Genomic DNA, 17,287 nt, shown 5'->3' with positions numbered 1-17,287 from the left:
ACAACATCTGGAGGAATACTAATCACCTTCTGCTGACATGATCAACCTTGCTACCCTGAAGTAGCCTAAACCCTTGGAGTGACAAACTCCCTTGTGCACTGTCCTGTACGTGCTGCACTGACTCCGGCCCTGCTGGCCTTTCACCTGATGATCAGAAATCATGGGTCTCTTCCCGGGACCCTTACTATACGCACCTAGCACAAACCTCTCTTCTCAAAGTGCTCCAAATCGATCTCGCATCTGCAACTTCATGGAAATCATACCCCTCGGGGTCTGACACCCTGCTACGCTCACTAACTCACTTGCCATTGGCTAAGATGCAGCGACTGGAACATCCTCTGTCCCCAAACTGGGTCACAAAGTCTTCCATGAAGCTTCTCAGATTCTCCAAGACTCTCACTGATTCGAGTACGGATCATGTGCTTTCAATAGTACGGGCCCAATACTACCTTCCACACTTATCCATACTTTCCTCAACAATCCTCCCGAATCCTCCGAGTCACTTCCTCAACTGGTACACCCAATTCTAACTGAGCCTCACTACTAACTCACTGAAATATATCCTAGGCTTCCCTAGGTTCCCGAACTCACCCAGTCCTCAGCTGCTGAAAGATTCCCAGTAATGTCAACTAGCTACCTCATGAATACAACCACATGCAACAAAGATCAAATAATCCTTCAAGTAACACACTCATCCCTATAACGGTTAGACTCAAACGTGAGCTGCGCAATAGGGTCAAATCTATCACTCTGAGATTATCCATCCTGTGCCACATGTGACTTAGCATATTCACTTAATAGCTAACTCACATTACTAAGAGTCCCACAAAGCACAAAGCAAGCAACATTCAGACAATGGAAAATCTAACCATCATATTCCAATCAAATCATTCTATCCTCTAATCAGGAATCTGTACATGCAATCAAAGGCTCATACAATCAGGCATAACCTAAACAGGCTATACTATCACTAACTGATCAGTACTAGCATGCAAGTTTACAAGCACATATAATAGGCATATAAGGCATCCTCCTAGATCCTTAGCCCTAATCTAGCATGTAGTTCTCATAATCATATCAGAGCATAACATATCATAACATGTATGGGTATCTTGGGGAAAACTTACTTGAGCTTGACTGATTGCACGCATCACACACCTTGTTCTTTTCAAACTTCTGTTCTCTTTTCAAATTCTTTTCAAACTTCTTTTTATAAAATGATTTTACTTTTTGAAAATTTCCATACCAAGTCCTTAGTTTGAGTTCAGAACATCCGAGAGCGAGCCCGAATCCCTCAAACCAAGGCTCTGATACCAACTTGTAACATCCCAAAAATATAGGTCAAAAATTTCATTTTTAAATACGTCATTATAAAACCAACAGTGTAATAAAACATTTGTAATTTCATGTCATGTCAAAACCAAAGTAGAAATAATTAAACATGTTATCATAAAACAATATCAAAGTGTAATCCCAAAGATCTCATTTGCGGAAAACCATAGTGTGATGCGCTGCGATCAAGCCGACTCCTTTCCTTTAGACACGAAGTACCTGAAACCAAAACTGAAAATCGTAAGCACGGAGCTTAGTGAGTTCCCCCATCATACCACATACCATGATCACATAACATACATATATTGTCAGGCATATCTGGGTGCCTAACCTACCCCTTCGGTCCTCTCGATCGGATACTGGCTAGCATATCTGGGTGCTGGCCTCCCCTTCGGTCCTCTCAACCGGATACTGGCTAGCATATCTGGGTGCTGGCCTACTCTTCGGTCCTGTCGACCGGTAACCGGGGACTATTTCACCCCTACTACTACCACATTATATCATATCATATCATAATCTGGCTAGCATGGTTGGGTACTAGACTTACCCTTTCGGTCCTATGGACCGGTAACCGGGGACTATTTCACCCCTACTACTACTATCACATAACATCATAGCATACTAGCACATAAACATATTAAGTAGTAGCAAACCTAGATGAATATCACAAAGACAATCATCTAACATACGACTCCTACTGGTGGGCTGGCATTGTGGCCGTAGACCCACTACTACTGGAAGGTAACTCACCTGAAGTAGAAATCACCGAATAACCACTGAACTGATTGAGATGGACTGTCCAGCTCCTTAAACACCTACAACCCAAATCCATATTTTATACTTAGCTTATGCTTCAAAAATATTCCTTAATATCACTTAGTATCATACTTATTTGCATTATTAATAAATAACGCCTTGATCGATTTACCCTTCCAAATCCCATCAAATATTCCCGTGTGCATTTAGTTCATATGACCATTAGCTAATAAATAGTTAAATAATTTATCGATCCAATTTAGATATAATATGAGCCCACATACTTTTACTAGAGCTTAATTCAAGTCTCATCTATAAATGTGTTTCATTTAATCATCTATTCAATCCATATATTTCAAATTATCATTCCATTAAATTACAAATAAATTTCACAGCCATAGATTATAATCCCAGTTAGATTAATTATGTTCTTCAATAAGCCCAATTCGCATAGTCAATTACATGCCACCAGCCCATGATACGCATCAACCCATTAGCCCATGATACTCATCAACCCATTAAAGCCCAACATGAGTTCAATTAGCGTACCTAGCTTCCAGGTGGCGCACCAGAGAAATCCTTCGACGGTGGTTGGATTCTTCGCTCACCAGGAAATGCAACTCCACAACCAAATTATGAGTTCTACAAACCCATGCTCCGAAAGATGTCGATTTCCAAGCCTTCATTTTGGCCATTGGAGACTAGTACCTCGTCTTCTTCCTTACTGTTGCTGCTGGATATCCCAAAACAGTCGCCGGAAAAGCATTACGCCAAGAAAAGGGAATCAAAACTCATCAATTAGTCTCTCTCTAATTGAAGTCACCGGTGAGGGATAAGAGGTCAAAGGATAAACTGAGCCTTACCTGCCCTTACTGGTCTGGAGGACATACGGGATTCATCGAGTCCCATGAAATTGTCGGAGGATGACGTATCCATTGGAAGGCGCATCCCCATCCCCACCAGGTTCATGGTGTCACGTAGAACTGGTGCTGACAGAATGATCTTGTTCTCACTAAACTATCCCCACGACTTTCTCTCAAGTAACGATCTAGTGAGAGTTCTGAACGATGCCATAGACTAGTGATTACATCCCTTCTACACTTGATGATAAAACCAATCGAACAGGTTAGAAATGATGACCTTATACCTGAAATCAACACCTCGCATGGAGCCCCTCGTTGCTATTTCTCACTCTCTCTATGGTTGTTTTCGGCAAGAGATGAGGCCGACGGTGAAACATGGCAATAGCAACTTCACCCTTCCTCATACGATTTCTTTGTGCGGCTCACTTCCTAACCCTAGTTCTCATTACAATAATATATATAAGAATTCTTGGTTAAACATCCAATTGCCTTCAAGGAGACGTACTTTTCGCACAATAGAAAAAGAGAAGGATGTACCAGATCCTGTCGGGTAGCAGGGGAGGAAGAAAACGCAGAACCACAATCTGGCAGTTATGGTCCCTAGGGTTTAGCCTTATGACAAAATCTACCCTGGATGGAAATAACTCCTTAAAACTAATTTCTTCATAATTACAATTTAAACCCTCTACTTATATGCTTAACTTGTAGTTACTAATTATTGTTTTACTTTATTTACTATCATTGTTAAATATCAAAATCTATTAAGTTTGTATGTTAACATTTATTATTTGTTTCACTTAGTTTTCTAATACCATATAATTCGCTAAACCCCATTTTTATAAAAAGGTATTGATAATAAATAATTAAATATGACGGAAAAATAGGGCATTACAAATATGCTGTTATGCTCGTGTGATCCGTTAGGATTGGTATGTCAGTGACCTGGTTAGGTCGATGCCTTGGTCATGAGAGATTGCTATGATCGATGATCTGTGAGATAGTTATACCTGATATCTGTACTTGTACTATTGATGTGCTTATTGATCTGTTAGATCGGCGTCCTTGTAATTAAGATAGTATTATGTTAGTGACCTGGTTTAGGTCGGTATCCTGGTATATAGGATGATGCTATGTTAATGACATCGTTTAGGTCGGTATCCTGGTATATAGGATGATGCTATGTTAGTGACTTGGTTTAGGTCGGTATCCTGGTATATAGGATGATGCTATGTTAGTGACCTGATTTAGGTCGGTATCCTGATATATAGGATGATGCTATGTTAGTGACCGGTTAGGTCAATATCCTGGTAAGGATGATGTTATGCTTTACGATCTGATTGATCGATTTGTTTTCCTATGGACTATTTTGTGATTTCCTGTTATATGTACACATGGTTATTTGCTTGATGTTGGGTTGAGGCGGTCCTGCTTTGTGCTGAAGGCCAACATACCCTACGAGCGGTCCAAATAGATTGTAGGCCCGTATGGCGGTCCAGTCATATCGAAGGCTCAGATAGATCCAGATAGACTGAAGGCTCGGTGCAGGCGGTCCAGGCATACTGTAGACTCAGAGAGTAGACCAGGTGAACCGAAGGCCTGTTGAGGGCATACCAGTCACGTTGCAGACTTGAGAGGCATGGCTGTTCTGTATTGTGATACAATATGTTAAGATTATGGTTGTATGTGGTTGGTATTTTGGGGGTAACTCACTAAGCTTTCGGGCTTACAGTTCAATGTATTATTTCAGGTACTTCAGGAGATTGTGGCAAGATGAAGGCGTGATCGTACCGCTCCTCATGTTTTATGATTCATGTGATATGGTTATGAGGGATACTCTGATGTTTAAACTATTTTAAAAATAAGATGTATGAACTTAATGGTTTTTGAATGAAATAAAATGTTTTAAATTGGCTCAAGTTTTTGGTCGTTACAATCATTATTATTTTTTTCCAAAAGAAGGACTTTTAATACAATTTTTTTTTTTCAAAATTTGTATAGAATGTATAAACATAGGGATAATGACTTAGGAGGGTAATAACGTTTCTCGTTTGTTCGTATTAGGTCCTAACGTATTTTTTGTGTGTATTGCACCATTAAGGTTATTATAACCGTTTAGAAATAATTCATTTTACCGGTTTCTTCCTGTTAAAATGACTATTTGTAAACGGTTAGAATAACCTTAATGGTGTAATACGCACAAAAAATACGTAGGGACATAAAATGGACAAACAGGAAACATTATTAAGATTTTTAGTACTTATTATTTCGAATATATATATTTTTAAGATTTTTAATATTTATTTTTATATGTGTATTTCATATAAAGTTGTTGAAATTAAAAAGAATAAAAAGTAGAAATGTTTGGATTGGATTGTATTGGATTTTGTAACCACATCATCCAATTAACTTTTAGCAAAACAACCTCTAGCAAGGAGCTCGAGAGAATAACAAATTAAGGTCGGATTTGATTTTGTAACCACATAATCCATTTAACCCGAGCCTTAGAATTATGAAACGAAAACCAACGAAAATAAAGATCCATAACAAAATCAAAGAGCCTATATTTTCTAGGTTTATTGCTACTAAAAAGTAAATAATTACGAAACGTCCAAAGCACTCATATGACCACCATGAACATCGACTCAACAATCGGGTGTTCCATATTAACCGTTGGTATAGAATTCACCCAATCCACCACATCACGGATAGATGAAAACACAGGAAGGTCCGAATGAAGCCAATGTCCAACCAGACTCCAAACCTGACCAGCAACCGAAAACTGTAGCAACAAATGCTTCACACTTTCTTGAGAATTATGACACACAGAACACAATAAGGAATCTATCACCACCCCCTTTCCACCAGTTTAGCTCTTACCGAAATGCAATCCAAAACCACACACCATAAAAAAATGTTAATTTTATTAAGGAAAAAACGGTTCCACCTAGTAGGCATACTACCCATAGGAAACGTCATATCATTAACCGAATTCTGTGTTGACTTAACAGTAAAGATACCTGACGATTCAAGCTCCCAAGACCACTTATCCGACATTTCCCCTATGCGAATAGGATTTAATATCTCCACAAGATAATCAAATTGGGTCGATTCAGCCCCTCATTTAATCTCCCGATGCCAATGAAAATTACATCCCCCCGAATCCCATTATTCACTTACTCGAGCATCTTGATTAAAGGCCAAAGCAAAGAGCCTCCCGAACCGCTCCCTAAGAGGAATATCCAAGCACCAAACATCTTTTTAGAACCTCATTTGAGTCCCATCCCCCACCACTCTATACATGGAATTAGAAGGAATACAACAATTCTCATGGAGGTGATTAATGGATCCTACAATCTTTTGCCAAACACCCCCTCCAGTTCCTATTCTCGAATCGTCCGAAAAACCATCACCTTCCCCATGACAAAATTTGAAAATTTTAACCCATAGAACTCCATTGTCATTAAGAAACCACCACTTCCATTTATAAAGAAGACCGGGGTTAAAAATATCAAAACTACCAACCCCAAGACCTACAAGTTTCTTATTTAAAAAATAAAAATTTACTATAAGGGTTTATAGTTTCATACGGGGATAATGACTTAGGAGGCTAATAACGTTTTCCGTTTGTCCATATTATGTCTCTAACGTATTTTTGTGTGTATTACACCATTAAGGTTGTTATAACCATTTAGAAATATTCCCTTTTACCGGTTTCTTCCTGTTAAAAGGACTATTTGTAAATGGTTATAATAACCTTAATGGTGTAATACGCATAAAAAATACGTTAGAGACCTAAAATGGACAAACAGAAAACGTTATTACCCTCTTAAGTCATTATCCCATAAACATATTTTATGTCTCTATTTGTATTTTTTAAGTATTTTAACATATTTTCATGTATTTAAGTATTTTAAGTATTTTAAATATGTAAACATATTTTTTTATGTATTTATATAAAATTTTAAGTATTTTTATGTATTTTTCACATATTTATGTAATTTTACGTTTTTTATATAGTTTTTTTACATATTTTTATGTATTTTAAATGTATAATTTTTTTTACGTCTGTGTATATATATATATATATATATATATATATATATATATATATATATATATATATATATATATATATATATATATATATATATATATATATATATATATATATTTTGGTGTATTTTTTTACGTAATTTTTATTTTAAATTTCATCGTAAACTAACTATTAGACCTTATAAATGAAAAAAAACACTAAAGTACTTCAAAACAAACATTTTCCAAAGACGATCTTTAGCAATCAATGTCATTTTTGTAGATAAATTCTTCATTTTATTTTTTGAACTCAGTTTGTAGATGAATAAAGTTTACGACAATCTTTGATGTTAATAAAAATATTTGTAAACTTTGTTCATTTACAAATTGAATTCAAGAAAAAAACGAAGAATTACCTACAAAAATGACGTTGATTGTTATTATCGTCTTTGAAATATGTTGGGTTTGAAGGACTCAAATGTTTTTTTCTTAACGTACAAAGTTTAATAGTTAACTTACAATACATAAATACGTAAAAAATATATACCACAATACATAAAAGTACTTAAAAATACATATAAATATGTAAAAAAAATACATAAATACTTGAAAACATATACCAAAATACATGAAAGTACTTAAAAATCCATATAAATACATAAACAAATACATTTATATATTTAAAATACATAAAAAATTATATAATTTTTTTAAAAAAATACATAAATACAAAAATATGTATAATAAGTTAAAATACTTAAAAAATACATAAAAATACATTTATACATTATATATATTTTGAAGAAATCTATAAAAATAAATTATAATTTTGAAAAAGTTAACAATTTGATTTTATAGCTCAATAGATATAATTGGCTAAAATGAAGTTATTGGTTTTTTAGGTTTTAATTAGGGGTATCGAACGGGTAATTATCGGGTTTCGGGTAGAACGGGTATTTCCTTAAGAAAATAATACCCGATACCTGACCTATATTGTAATTCGGGTTTTCGGGTTTGAGGTCGTGTCGAGTAATTATCGGGTATACCCGAAAATTTCTTAAATGACACTTATTGATATATTTTTTTTAAATGTTGGGTGGTTTAATAAAAAATTAGGTAGGAAAATACTCTATACAATTAACAAGTACATATATAATAACAATATAAATCATTATAATATTTATGTACTTTTTTTTTAATTCAATTCCAAATTTTGATAAAAAAAACATGAATATGATTAGCATGGAATAATAGGTCTAAACACGACAAAAAAAGTCTAAATAATTAAAGTGTAAACATAACAAAAAAAAGTCTAAACATAACAAAAGAGTAAAATTCATAAGTGGTATCCTAACTCCAAACATAAAAGTCTAAACATAACAAAAAAAAGTAAAATTCATAAGCCATAACCCAGCTCAAAACATAAAAGTCTAAACATAACAAAAAAAGTTTTGCATCTTCATGTTGCCATATTCATTTCCATATTCAATCTGAGCTCTAATTAGACATACCAACTTCTCCCAATCCTATACAAATGGAGGAGTCGATGAGGGTTAAGGGTAAACTGAGAAACTGAGAATTGTCATGTCGTGCGATAGTGAGAAACTGAGAATTGTGATGACGGTTCAGGACTTCAGCTTCAACGTCGTATTCTCTTTGCAAGTTTGCGACGACTGTCGAGCCGTCGTTCATAAGAAGGAAACAAAAGGTTTTGTTTTATTTGAAGCGTGCGTACGCGAATGCATTGTATATTCGATATTATTTAAAAAAACGAATTCGGGTATACCCAAAAATAAATATTATTACCTAAAAACCGACTTATATTATTATCGGGTTAACTTATTACCCGAATGTTCATACCCGTTATCCGTTCTACCCGAATTCGAAAATAATCGATCGGGTAGAACGGGCTTAGGTTTATTTTGATAGACCTAATTTTAATCGTTAGTTTCAGCAAATTACGAACGAAGGACCTCCAAAAATATAAGACTAAAATGTACATGTTGTTCTCTCGTGGACGGTCGGTGGTGGGGATGATTATGAAAACAGGCATGACTAGCAACACACAGAGATTAACGTTCTCCAGAACCAAAATTTATCCTTCAAAATGTCGGTTATTGCATTCGAAGAGATCTTCAATTCCTCATCATCATCCAATAAAATTGAAAAACCCTACACTTTCACTGCCTTGCTAATTCATGGCTTACTGGGTTGTCGAGACGACTTTGTAGATTTTGCTAAATCCCTCGTTTCGTCTCTCTCTACTGGTTCTACTCTCTTCTCTCTAAATTTAATGCATTTTGTACACACACATTACACCTAGCTGGATAAGTATCTGGAATCGACTAGGATTGACGATACTCGGTTTGCTATTCGTTTTCTGATGTGAGAAACAGGCATAATCGTGATCTCCACTTTCTACTTTCTGTTGCTTTGCGATTATGATTTCCATGTCTTATGGACGGAATCAGAATTGGGAATTTTGTTATATTGCTGAATAGTTCACCTGCAACTAATCAATCACATATGTAAAGCAATAAATCATAGTTACTCTTTAAGGATTACTTGGTAACATATCTAATTTATAAGCAGATTGGAGGATGGTTGTTGTGGATTTGAGGAACCATGGAAGGTCGGTTGATCGAGAAGGTTTATCCCCACCTCACGACACACCAAATGCTGCTAGAGATTTAGCAAATCTCATTAAGTCTCTTGATTGGGCTTGGCCAGATGTTGTCATTGGGCATTCTGTTGGCGGCAAAATTGCCTTGCAATTTGCTTCAAGTTGTGCTAATGGTGATTATGGTGATTCAGCTCAGCTGCCTAAACAGGTATGACCGTATGATTAGAACTGTTTGACTATTAGTCAATTATATGAAATACGATTTCATCACAATTTAAAATCAACAAATGAATGTCTAATGAGACTTGAATAATCATAATTATGAATAAGATAATTAGTCAATCAGGTTCTCGAAGTTAAAGATTTGTTATGTAACTGTATATTTATCTCAATAACCAGTTTTTTACAGCAATCTTTTATGAATCTGGTTATTTTAACCCTTGAGCTGATTTGAATTAGGTGTGGGCATTGGATTCTGTACCTGGAAAAGTCAAGAATAAAAGTCATTATGAAGAAATGGAGAAAGCTTTCCATACACTACAGACACTTCCGACTCCCATCCAGTCACAAGAGTGGAGACCTAATTTCCCTTATTTGATCATAAACTGAAAAATTGTCTTTTTTTTTTCATCTTCTTAAAGTTAAAGATTACATTTCAGGTGGCTGGTAGATCATTTGATGAATCTTGGATTCTCAAAGTTCTTATCAGAGTGGATAAGTAGCAGTCTCAAGAAATTTGGAGAACACATGACATTTTCTTTCGATATTGATGGTGTTATACAGATGTTTGAATCCACCAGGTAAATCTTATACTTTTCAATAACCTAATTCTACCCTTATAAGACGAGAAGGGCATTCACGTCTTTTCTTTTGAACATACGACTAAGCCCCTGCCCCAATTTGTTCAACCCTTTTTGTGTGGGACAAAAAGCTAATGCATGCCAAACACAGTATATTTTGTTTTGTCTTGTCCTGGTTTTAGATGTGTTTTGGTGATAGTTTTGATTTTTGATGGTGGTTGTATTTTGTAGGAATAGTGATTATTGGTCGTTGCTAGAGGAGCCTCCAAAGGGAATAGAGATATGTGTAGTGCGTAGTGAAAGCCGAGTCACGTGGGACCCGGATGTGGTCAAGAGGCTTGAGAGTCTTGCTAGCCGGGAAAGTGATGAATCAAGAGGCAAAGTCTCGGTTCATGTTGTTCCTCGTTCCGGACACTGGATTTACAAGGATGAACCAAAGAGGCTCTTGGAGGTTATGACCCCAAAAATCGCCGCTCTGGTTCTACTTGTAAGTTACCAGCTAGACTAGACTTTTTAGCTAGTCCGACCTGAATATTTTGTATTAACATCAGATTTGATGTTAAAGTTCATTTGTACAAATTGGTTTTTCAACTATGAATGTATATACTTTTAGTTTGAATTTGTATAATAATATTTTACATGTTATAATTGTTACTTACTTGCTTGTGATATTATATTGAACTAAATTGCTATTAATTTATTATGTATATTATATTTATCTCAAATTTGTTTTACTTATTTATAAAATATATAATTATTATTAATTTTAATCTTTCAAACTTCTTTAAAATGGTTGCCTTAATAGTATGCCAATATGGGACTAGCCCATTTGGTAGAAGAGGAAGCCTTTTAGAAAGAAGGCCTCCGGTTCAAACATCGGTATAAACGAATTGACTAACTTGATGAATTTTAACATATAACCATGAACCTGCGATTCAAAATATATATATATATATATATATATATATATATATATATATATATATATATATATATATATATTGGTTATAACTGGTTATAATAATATGATATAATTCATAACGTTTCCTATAATATACGTGATCAAATTTATAGAATACTAATAATATTCGTTTTCTTTAATTTAAAATTAAAGTAACATCTATGAGATGTCTAAGGAAGGGATTATATTTAGACAAAATATTACATTATTTCATCATTTCGGTAAAAGAAAAAATATTTAATAACTGGGATATTTCTTAAGTTAGGGATTGGATAGATTTTTGGTGACCCACATGTACATGTGTGTCTCATCACACAAAATGGATGATAAGGAAAACAAGCATGGCACAAAGATAAAATATTAACGTTCTCCTCCCCCAAATTGTTGGTTCAATTAAAATGTCGGTTATCGCATTCAAAGAGATCTTCAATTCATCATCCGGTGGAAGTGAAAAAACCTACAGTTTCACGGCCTTTCTAATTCACGGCTTATTGGGTTGCGGAGATGACTTTGCAGATTTCGCCAACTCCCTCGTTACTTCTCTCTCTACTGGTTAATTCCAATTTCTTCTCTCTAAATCCAATGCATATCACGCACACACATAATACCTAAAACACTATGCATGTACATAATGCAACACAACATCCAACTGAGAGAGGATACGGATCGGATGTCTTACACATGTGAGTTGTAAGTGAGTTCCCGACCCGGTTCCTAACTGCCATCATCATGCTTTTTATTGCTTCACTTGTGATTAGGATATGGACTTTGATTTCTAGGTTTTATTTTATGGACCACTTTAGAATTGGGAGTTTAGTTGTACTACTAAATAGTTCATCTGTAACTCAATGGAACGATCGGTTCCCAAAACATAGTGAAAAGATTGTTATTTCTATTTTTATGGTCTATTAAGATTCTTTGGTGACGTATTGAATTTGTAAGCAGATTGGAGGATGGTTCTTGTGGATTTGAGGTGTCATGGGAACTCAACTGATCGAGAAGGTTTAGCCCCACCTAATGACACTGCAAATGCTGCTAGAGATTTGGCAAACCTCGTGAAATCTCTTGATTGGGATTGGCCAGATGTTGTTATCGGCCATTCTTTAGGTGGTAAGGTGGCCTTGCAATATGCTTTAAGTTGTGCTAATGGTGATTATGGTGATTCAGCACAATTGCCTAAACAGGTATAAAAATCACATTTTAAAATCAAGTTATTGGATATTTGGTTGTGTGTTTTTACTTTTCATATTGGGTCTAAACCAATGTGATTGTTTTGACCCGAAATCGGATTTCAAACAGGTATGGGTAATAGATGTTGGGCCTGGAAAAGCCGAAGATAAAAGTCAATATCAAGAACTGGTGGATGCGTTGCAAAAGTTGCATACACTTCCGTCGCTTTTCCCATCACAAGAGTAGAGACATCATTTCGCCTTTTTATCTTTAAAGATTCACATTTTAATTACGTTTTTTTTTTTTTTTTTTTTTTTTCAGGTGGTTGTTGAATCAGATGATTGATCTTGGGTTTCCAAAGTTCTTATCAGAGTGGATAAGCAACAGCCTCAAGAAATCAGGAGAATACATGACATTTTCATTCAATATTGATGGTGCTATACAGCTGTTCGAATCCGCCGTGTAAACCCTAATTTTTCACCTCACCCTTGTAAATTGTAATATGCACTCAACGACTAGATCATGAAATGATGGACCAAACCTATAAATTTTGAGATTGTCTGTCTTCCTTGATAAAGATGATGAGGGCATTCTTGTCCTTTCCATATACGCGGCCTACAAAAAAAAGTCTTAATTTTCGTAGAATTATATAACATTTTGACTTGCGTAACAATTTGATTGGGTGGTTGTATGTTGTAGAGAAAGTGATTATTGGTCATTGCTTGAGGAAACTCCAAAGGGAATGGAGATAGCTATAGTGCGTACTGAAAGCCAACTCTCGTGGACTCAGGATGTGGTAGAGAGGCTCGAGAGTCTTGCTAGCCGAGAAAGTGATGAATCAAGAGGCAAAGTCTTGGTTTATGTTGTTTCCGATTCTGGACATTGGATTTACAAGGATCAACCAGAGAGGCTATTGGAGATTATGACCCCAAAAATAGCCTCTTTGGTTCATTTCAAGTTGTAAAATTTCTTTAATATGTACACATATAAAAATACAAGTATGTTGACTAGTAATATTTTTTGTTTAAATATATGATTACAAATGAAATATGAAAAATATACTAAGCATAAACAATTAAAAATAATAATAATTCCTGAACCGATCAAGAATTGAGTCCCCTCCTTTCGGGTCCGTGGCAACACCCAAGGAAGAAAGTTTTAGACTTGATCCATATGTAACTTTTGGCAATATTTTTCTCTTTATATAAACTAGTAAAAAAAGCCCGTGTTTACTCTTTTTCTTCTTATGGAAACTCAAAAAAAAAAAATCAATTACCAAAAAGATAAAAATCACAAGAAATAACAACATACTTTACTCATTTTACTAATATTTACATTCTACTTTAACTTTTACCTATAATAGCAATATACTTAGGGGTTGTTTGGTAGGATCTGAACTATTAAGATCTGAATTTTTAAGAGGTCTGAATTTTTAAGAGTGCCTGAATTTTTAACATGTTGTTTGGTTAGAACCTCTGAATTATTATGTTGAATATAAAAATGACTATTTTACCCTTAAGTATTACTTTTGGTTGAATTTAATATTTTGGTTTTATAAAATAACCGGACAAACTTCTTAAATAATTATAAAAAATATACACACCATACAAATGACCATTTACCCTTCTAAACTATTTTTCAGGATAAATTCAAGCATACCAAATCATCATAAAATCAGCAAAATAGCATAGTCATTTCTTGGGATCAATATGTCATTACACACCCATTACACTACCAACCAAACTCTATTACACTATATATTTGTTTTAATTAAAAACATAGTTTATAATGAAAATATAATCTTTATAATCTATTCAATATGTAGACAAAATATAGCTTCTTAAAGAATATAAGAAACTATTATATATAAAGAAAACATCTATAATTATGTTACTAAAAACATCTAAAAGCAGAACAAGTATACAACAATGAATATATAGGCTTCTATTAATGCAAAAAATATGCTATTCATGACTGATTCCAATAACATCCATAGCCCTTTTGGTCTTTAAATATTCATCTGTACAAGTGATAATGCAAAAGATATATTTTAGTACATCACTGTAACTAGCAACAGGTTCACAAGTGATATTGAAAACACCGCTACTACAAGCATCAAAGAAAATGATCACCAGGCTTTTCATTCAAGCATTTCCTCAAATAATTCATGTGCTAGTAAAAGATAAAACATTTTGAGACAATCAATCAACGGAATTTCAACAAGAACACCAGAAAATCAACAACATTTCAGCAAGAACGCTAGAAAATCAGCATCATTTCAACAATAACATTAGAAAATGGAAAAGATTAAAAAAAAGGTGAAGAAGGCAAACGAAAAGAGAAAGTAGCACATAATTTGATCCAAATCTCAAATCAAATGGAAGGACATAAGTATTTAACGACTATACAACAAAATCATAGTGATTCGGGATAAAGGAATGAGGATCATGATGGGAATCCAAACCATAAACATGAAGAAGGTATTTGAAACACATCACATACCTAACATTAAACAAAAAAGCTTCAATTTTCACCATAAACAAAACTAGAAAAATGATTTAAGATGGATGAAATCGATTTCAACATGGATACACAACTCAATGACTTAATATTAATCAAGAAATATTTAGTAGCGGGTAAACGAGCAATGCCGCAACCATATGTTCGAATCTCAGAAGCACTTCACATAAACAACACCATATAATTTTGATTTTAGTATACTCGATTACAACAGAAAAATATAGAAACAGAAGCAGTCAACATACCGTTCAAATGCGAAGGGATCCGGCGACGACGGTGGAGAAGGGAGGGACGACGACGGTGGAAGAGGGAGGTGGAGACGACGGTGTGAGTGGGGGGCAACGATGGAAGTTGTTACATCCAAAGTCTAATTCACTTTATTTTGTTTTGTTTTCTTTTTTCTGTAAGTTCTTTTTTTACCAAAAAAAAAAAAAAAATCTTCTTGACCTCTTGCGCCGTGTAGCCAAGTCGTTACCATTTGGTCTCGCAAATTGTTTGTTTTTAGAAGACCACGTATATAAAAAGATATACGCGTCATCTTCTAGACGTAGATATGTACCTATGTCTTGCATTCTAACATTTTTAGCCTTGTCTTACCTCTTCCATAATCGTATATTTAACTTTTATAAAATAAAATATTTTTTTAGGTAATTGTTAGTCATTTTTCATTTTTTATACTTTTGTCCTGCTTTTTTATGTAATTATTTGTTTATTTATTTATTCTTTATTTGTTGCTTTTATATCATAATTATGTGTTAACCCAAATGTTTATGTATTAAGATAATATATTTATGCGAGAAAACTACAATAAAGTCTCTATATATTGACCTCATAATCAATTTAGCCCTTATATATTTTTTTTATTCAATTAAGTTCCAAATACCGGTAATCGTATTCAATTTAACTCTTTGACTCGGTCAACAGGTCATCAAACTTTCAAAAATTACATTTTCGGCTCAGATTTCAAAATTTATTACAAATTTGGTCCAAAATTTACACTTTTAGCCCAGATTTTAAATTTTTTACAAATTTGGTCCAAAATTTACCCTTTTTGCCCAAATTTTAGAATTTTATTATGAATTCATCCTAACTTTAGTTTTCTTTACAACTTTTTTTCTCAAAAGTTTGTTCTAATATATTTTTTCTTTAAAACTCATATTTATACAAAAAAAAAAAAAAAAAAACATATTTTCACATAAAAATCTTATTTTTGCTATATAAAATCTTTTTTGTATATGAAATATCTAATTATAAAAATAGGTTTGGATTATTTATGTGATTTCTCTTAAAAAATCAATTAAGAAATCAAGAGTAACCCTAAATTATACTATTAAATTATAGTTTGTCAAAAACTAGTTACACTAATTTTAATATTATTTATTTGTTCTTTAATCACATTTATAGGAAAAGTTTAAATAATAGAAGATGCTACATATTGAAAACTTCATATTTTTTCTTTCTCGCTTAATACATGTTCATACATATAGTTCATCATTACTTTGGATTTCTTTATTTAAACTTCTTTGTAAAATCGGATTCATGTGTCAATTTTGTTTGTTGTAATAACAAAAAATAACTATCTAGAATGGAGTAATTGTCATTTGTCGATAAGGAGGTTTCTGGCAGAAAAGGGCATTTAACAAATGTAAAAAAAAGTATTACAAATGTTGATAATTACAACTCCTACTGAAATAAATATGGATTGTCATATATGAGATTAGAACAACTTAACATACCTTTTGTCATATATATGTGATCGAATGTATGATTTAATTTACGAAAATGCAACAGATTGAAAATACATATAAACAACTATATTAAAATCTCATATAAAAAAGAATACACACTAAATAGAACACATATTAAAATCTCTATATTAATAGTATAATTTAGCGTTACTAGTGTAACTAGTTTTTGACAAACTATAATTTAATAGTATAATTTAGGGTTACTTTTAATTTCTTAATTGTTTTTAAGAGAAATCACACAATATTCCAAACCTATTTTTATAGTTAGATATTTCATATACAAAAAAGTTTTTATATAGAAAAAATAAGATTTTTATGTGAAAATATGTTTTTTTTTTTGTATAAATATGAGTTTTAAAGAAAAAACATATTAGAAACAAACTTTTGAGAAAAAAAGTTGTAAAAAAAACTAAAGTTAGGATGAATTCATAATAAAGTTCTAAAATTTGGGCAAAAAGCGTAAATTTTGGACCAAATTTGTA

The 17,287-nt window shown here is 33.4% G+C and overlaps 2 protein-coding genes and 1 long non-coding RNA gene across 3 annotated transcripts; 2 read left to right on the top strand and 1 right to left on the bottom strand.

Moving 5' to 3' along the window:
• The first annotated feature begins 8,972 nt into the window (after positions 1-8,972).
• LOC111902007 (uncharacterized) lies at positions 8,973-11,064 on the top strand. Its single transcript, XM_023897876.3, has 5 exons — positions 8,973-9,250; positions 9,576-9,814; positions 10,066-10,178; positions 10,266-10,406; positions 10,638-11,064. The coding sequence occupies exons 1-5, from the start codon at positions 9,091-9,093 to the stop codon at positions 10,912-10,914; spliced, it is 930 nt and encodes a 309-aa protein (XP_023753644.1). The 5' UTR covers positions 8,973-9,090; the 3' UTR covers positions 10,915-11,064.
• A 625-nt stretch (positions 11,065-11,689) lies between these two features.
• On the top strand, positions 11,690-13,568 carry LOC128125827 (uncharacterized). The gene is made up of 5 exons (XM_023897878.3): positions 11,690-11,919; positions 12,313-12,551; positions 12,667-12,779; positions 12,859-12,999; positions 13,237-13,568. The coding sequence occupies exons 1-5, from the start codon at positions 11,766-11,768 to the stop codon at positions 13,499-13,501; spliced, it is 912 nt and encodes a 303-aa protein (XP_023753646.1). The 5' UTR covers positions 11,690-11,765; the 3' UTR covers positions 13,502-13,568.
• A 791-nt stretch (positions 13,569-14,359) lies between these two features.
• LOC111902015 (uncharacterized) lies at positions 14,360-15,613 on the bottom strand. The gene is made up of 2 exons (XR_002853654.3): positions 15,303-15,613; positions 14,360-14,557 (listed from the first exon to the last, which is right to left on the bottom strand). It is a non-coding gene; the product is annotated as an uncharacterized LOC111902015 (long non-coding RNA).
• Positions 15,614-17,287: the final 1,674 nt, after the last annotated feature.

The sequence above is a fragment of the Lactuca sativa genome, chromosome 8, assembly GCF_002870075.4.
Source record: "Lactuca sativa cultivar Salinas chromosome 8, Lsat_Salinas_v11, whole genome shotgun sequence".
NCBI lineage: Eukaryota > Viridiplantae > Streptophyta > Magnoliopsida > Asterales > Asteraceae > Lactuca > Lactuca sativa.
The sequence above is the reverse complement of the archived record's forward strand: the minus strand, read 5'-3'. Positions and strand labels throughout refer to the sequence as shown.

Bases quoted from the DNA above. Each gene is read 5' to 3' on its own strand.
- LOC128125827 (XM_023897878.3), top strand. From the start codon at position 11,766: ATGTCGGTTATCGCATTCAAAGAGATCTTCAATTCATCATCCGGTGGA. The intron at 12,780-12,858 runs GTAGAGACATCA...TTTTTTTTTCAG, and splicing joins TCGCTTTTCCCATCACAAGA to GTGGTTGTTGAATCAGATGA. The intron at 13,000-13,236 runs GTAAACCCTAAT...TGTATGTTGTAG, and splicing joins CAGCTGTTCGAATCCGCCGT to AGAAAGTGATTATTGGTCAT.
- LOC111902007 (XM_023897876.3), top strand. From the start codon at position 9,091: ATGTCGGTTATTGCATTCGAAGAGATCTTCAATTCCTCATCATCATCC. The intron at 10,179-10,265 runs GTGGAGACCTAA...ATTACATTTCAG, and splicing joins ACTCCCATCCAGTCACAAGA to GTGGCTGGTAGATCATTTGA. The intron at 10,407-10,637 runs GTAAATCTTATA...TGTATTTTGTAG, and splicing joins CAGATGTTTGAATCCACCAG to GAATAGTGATTATTGGTCGT.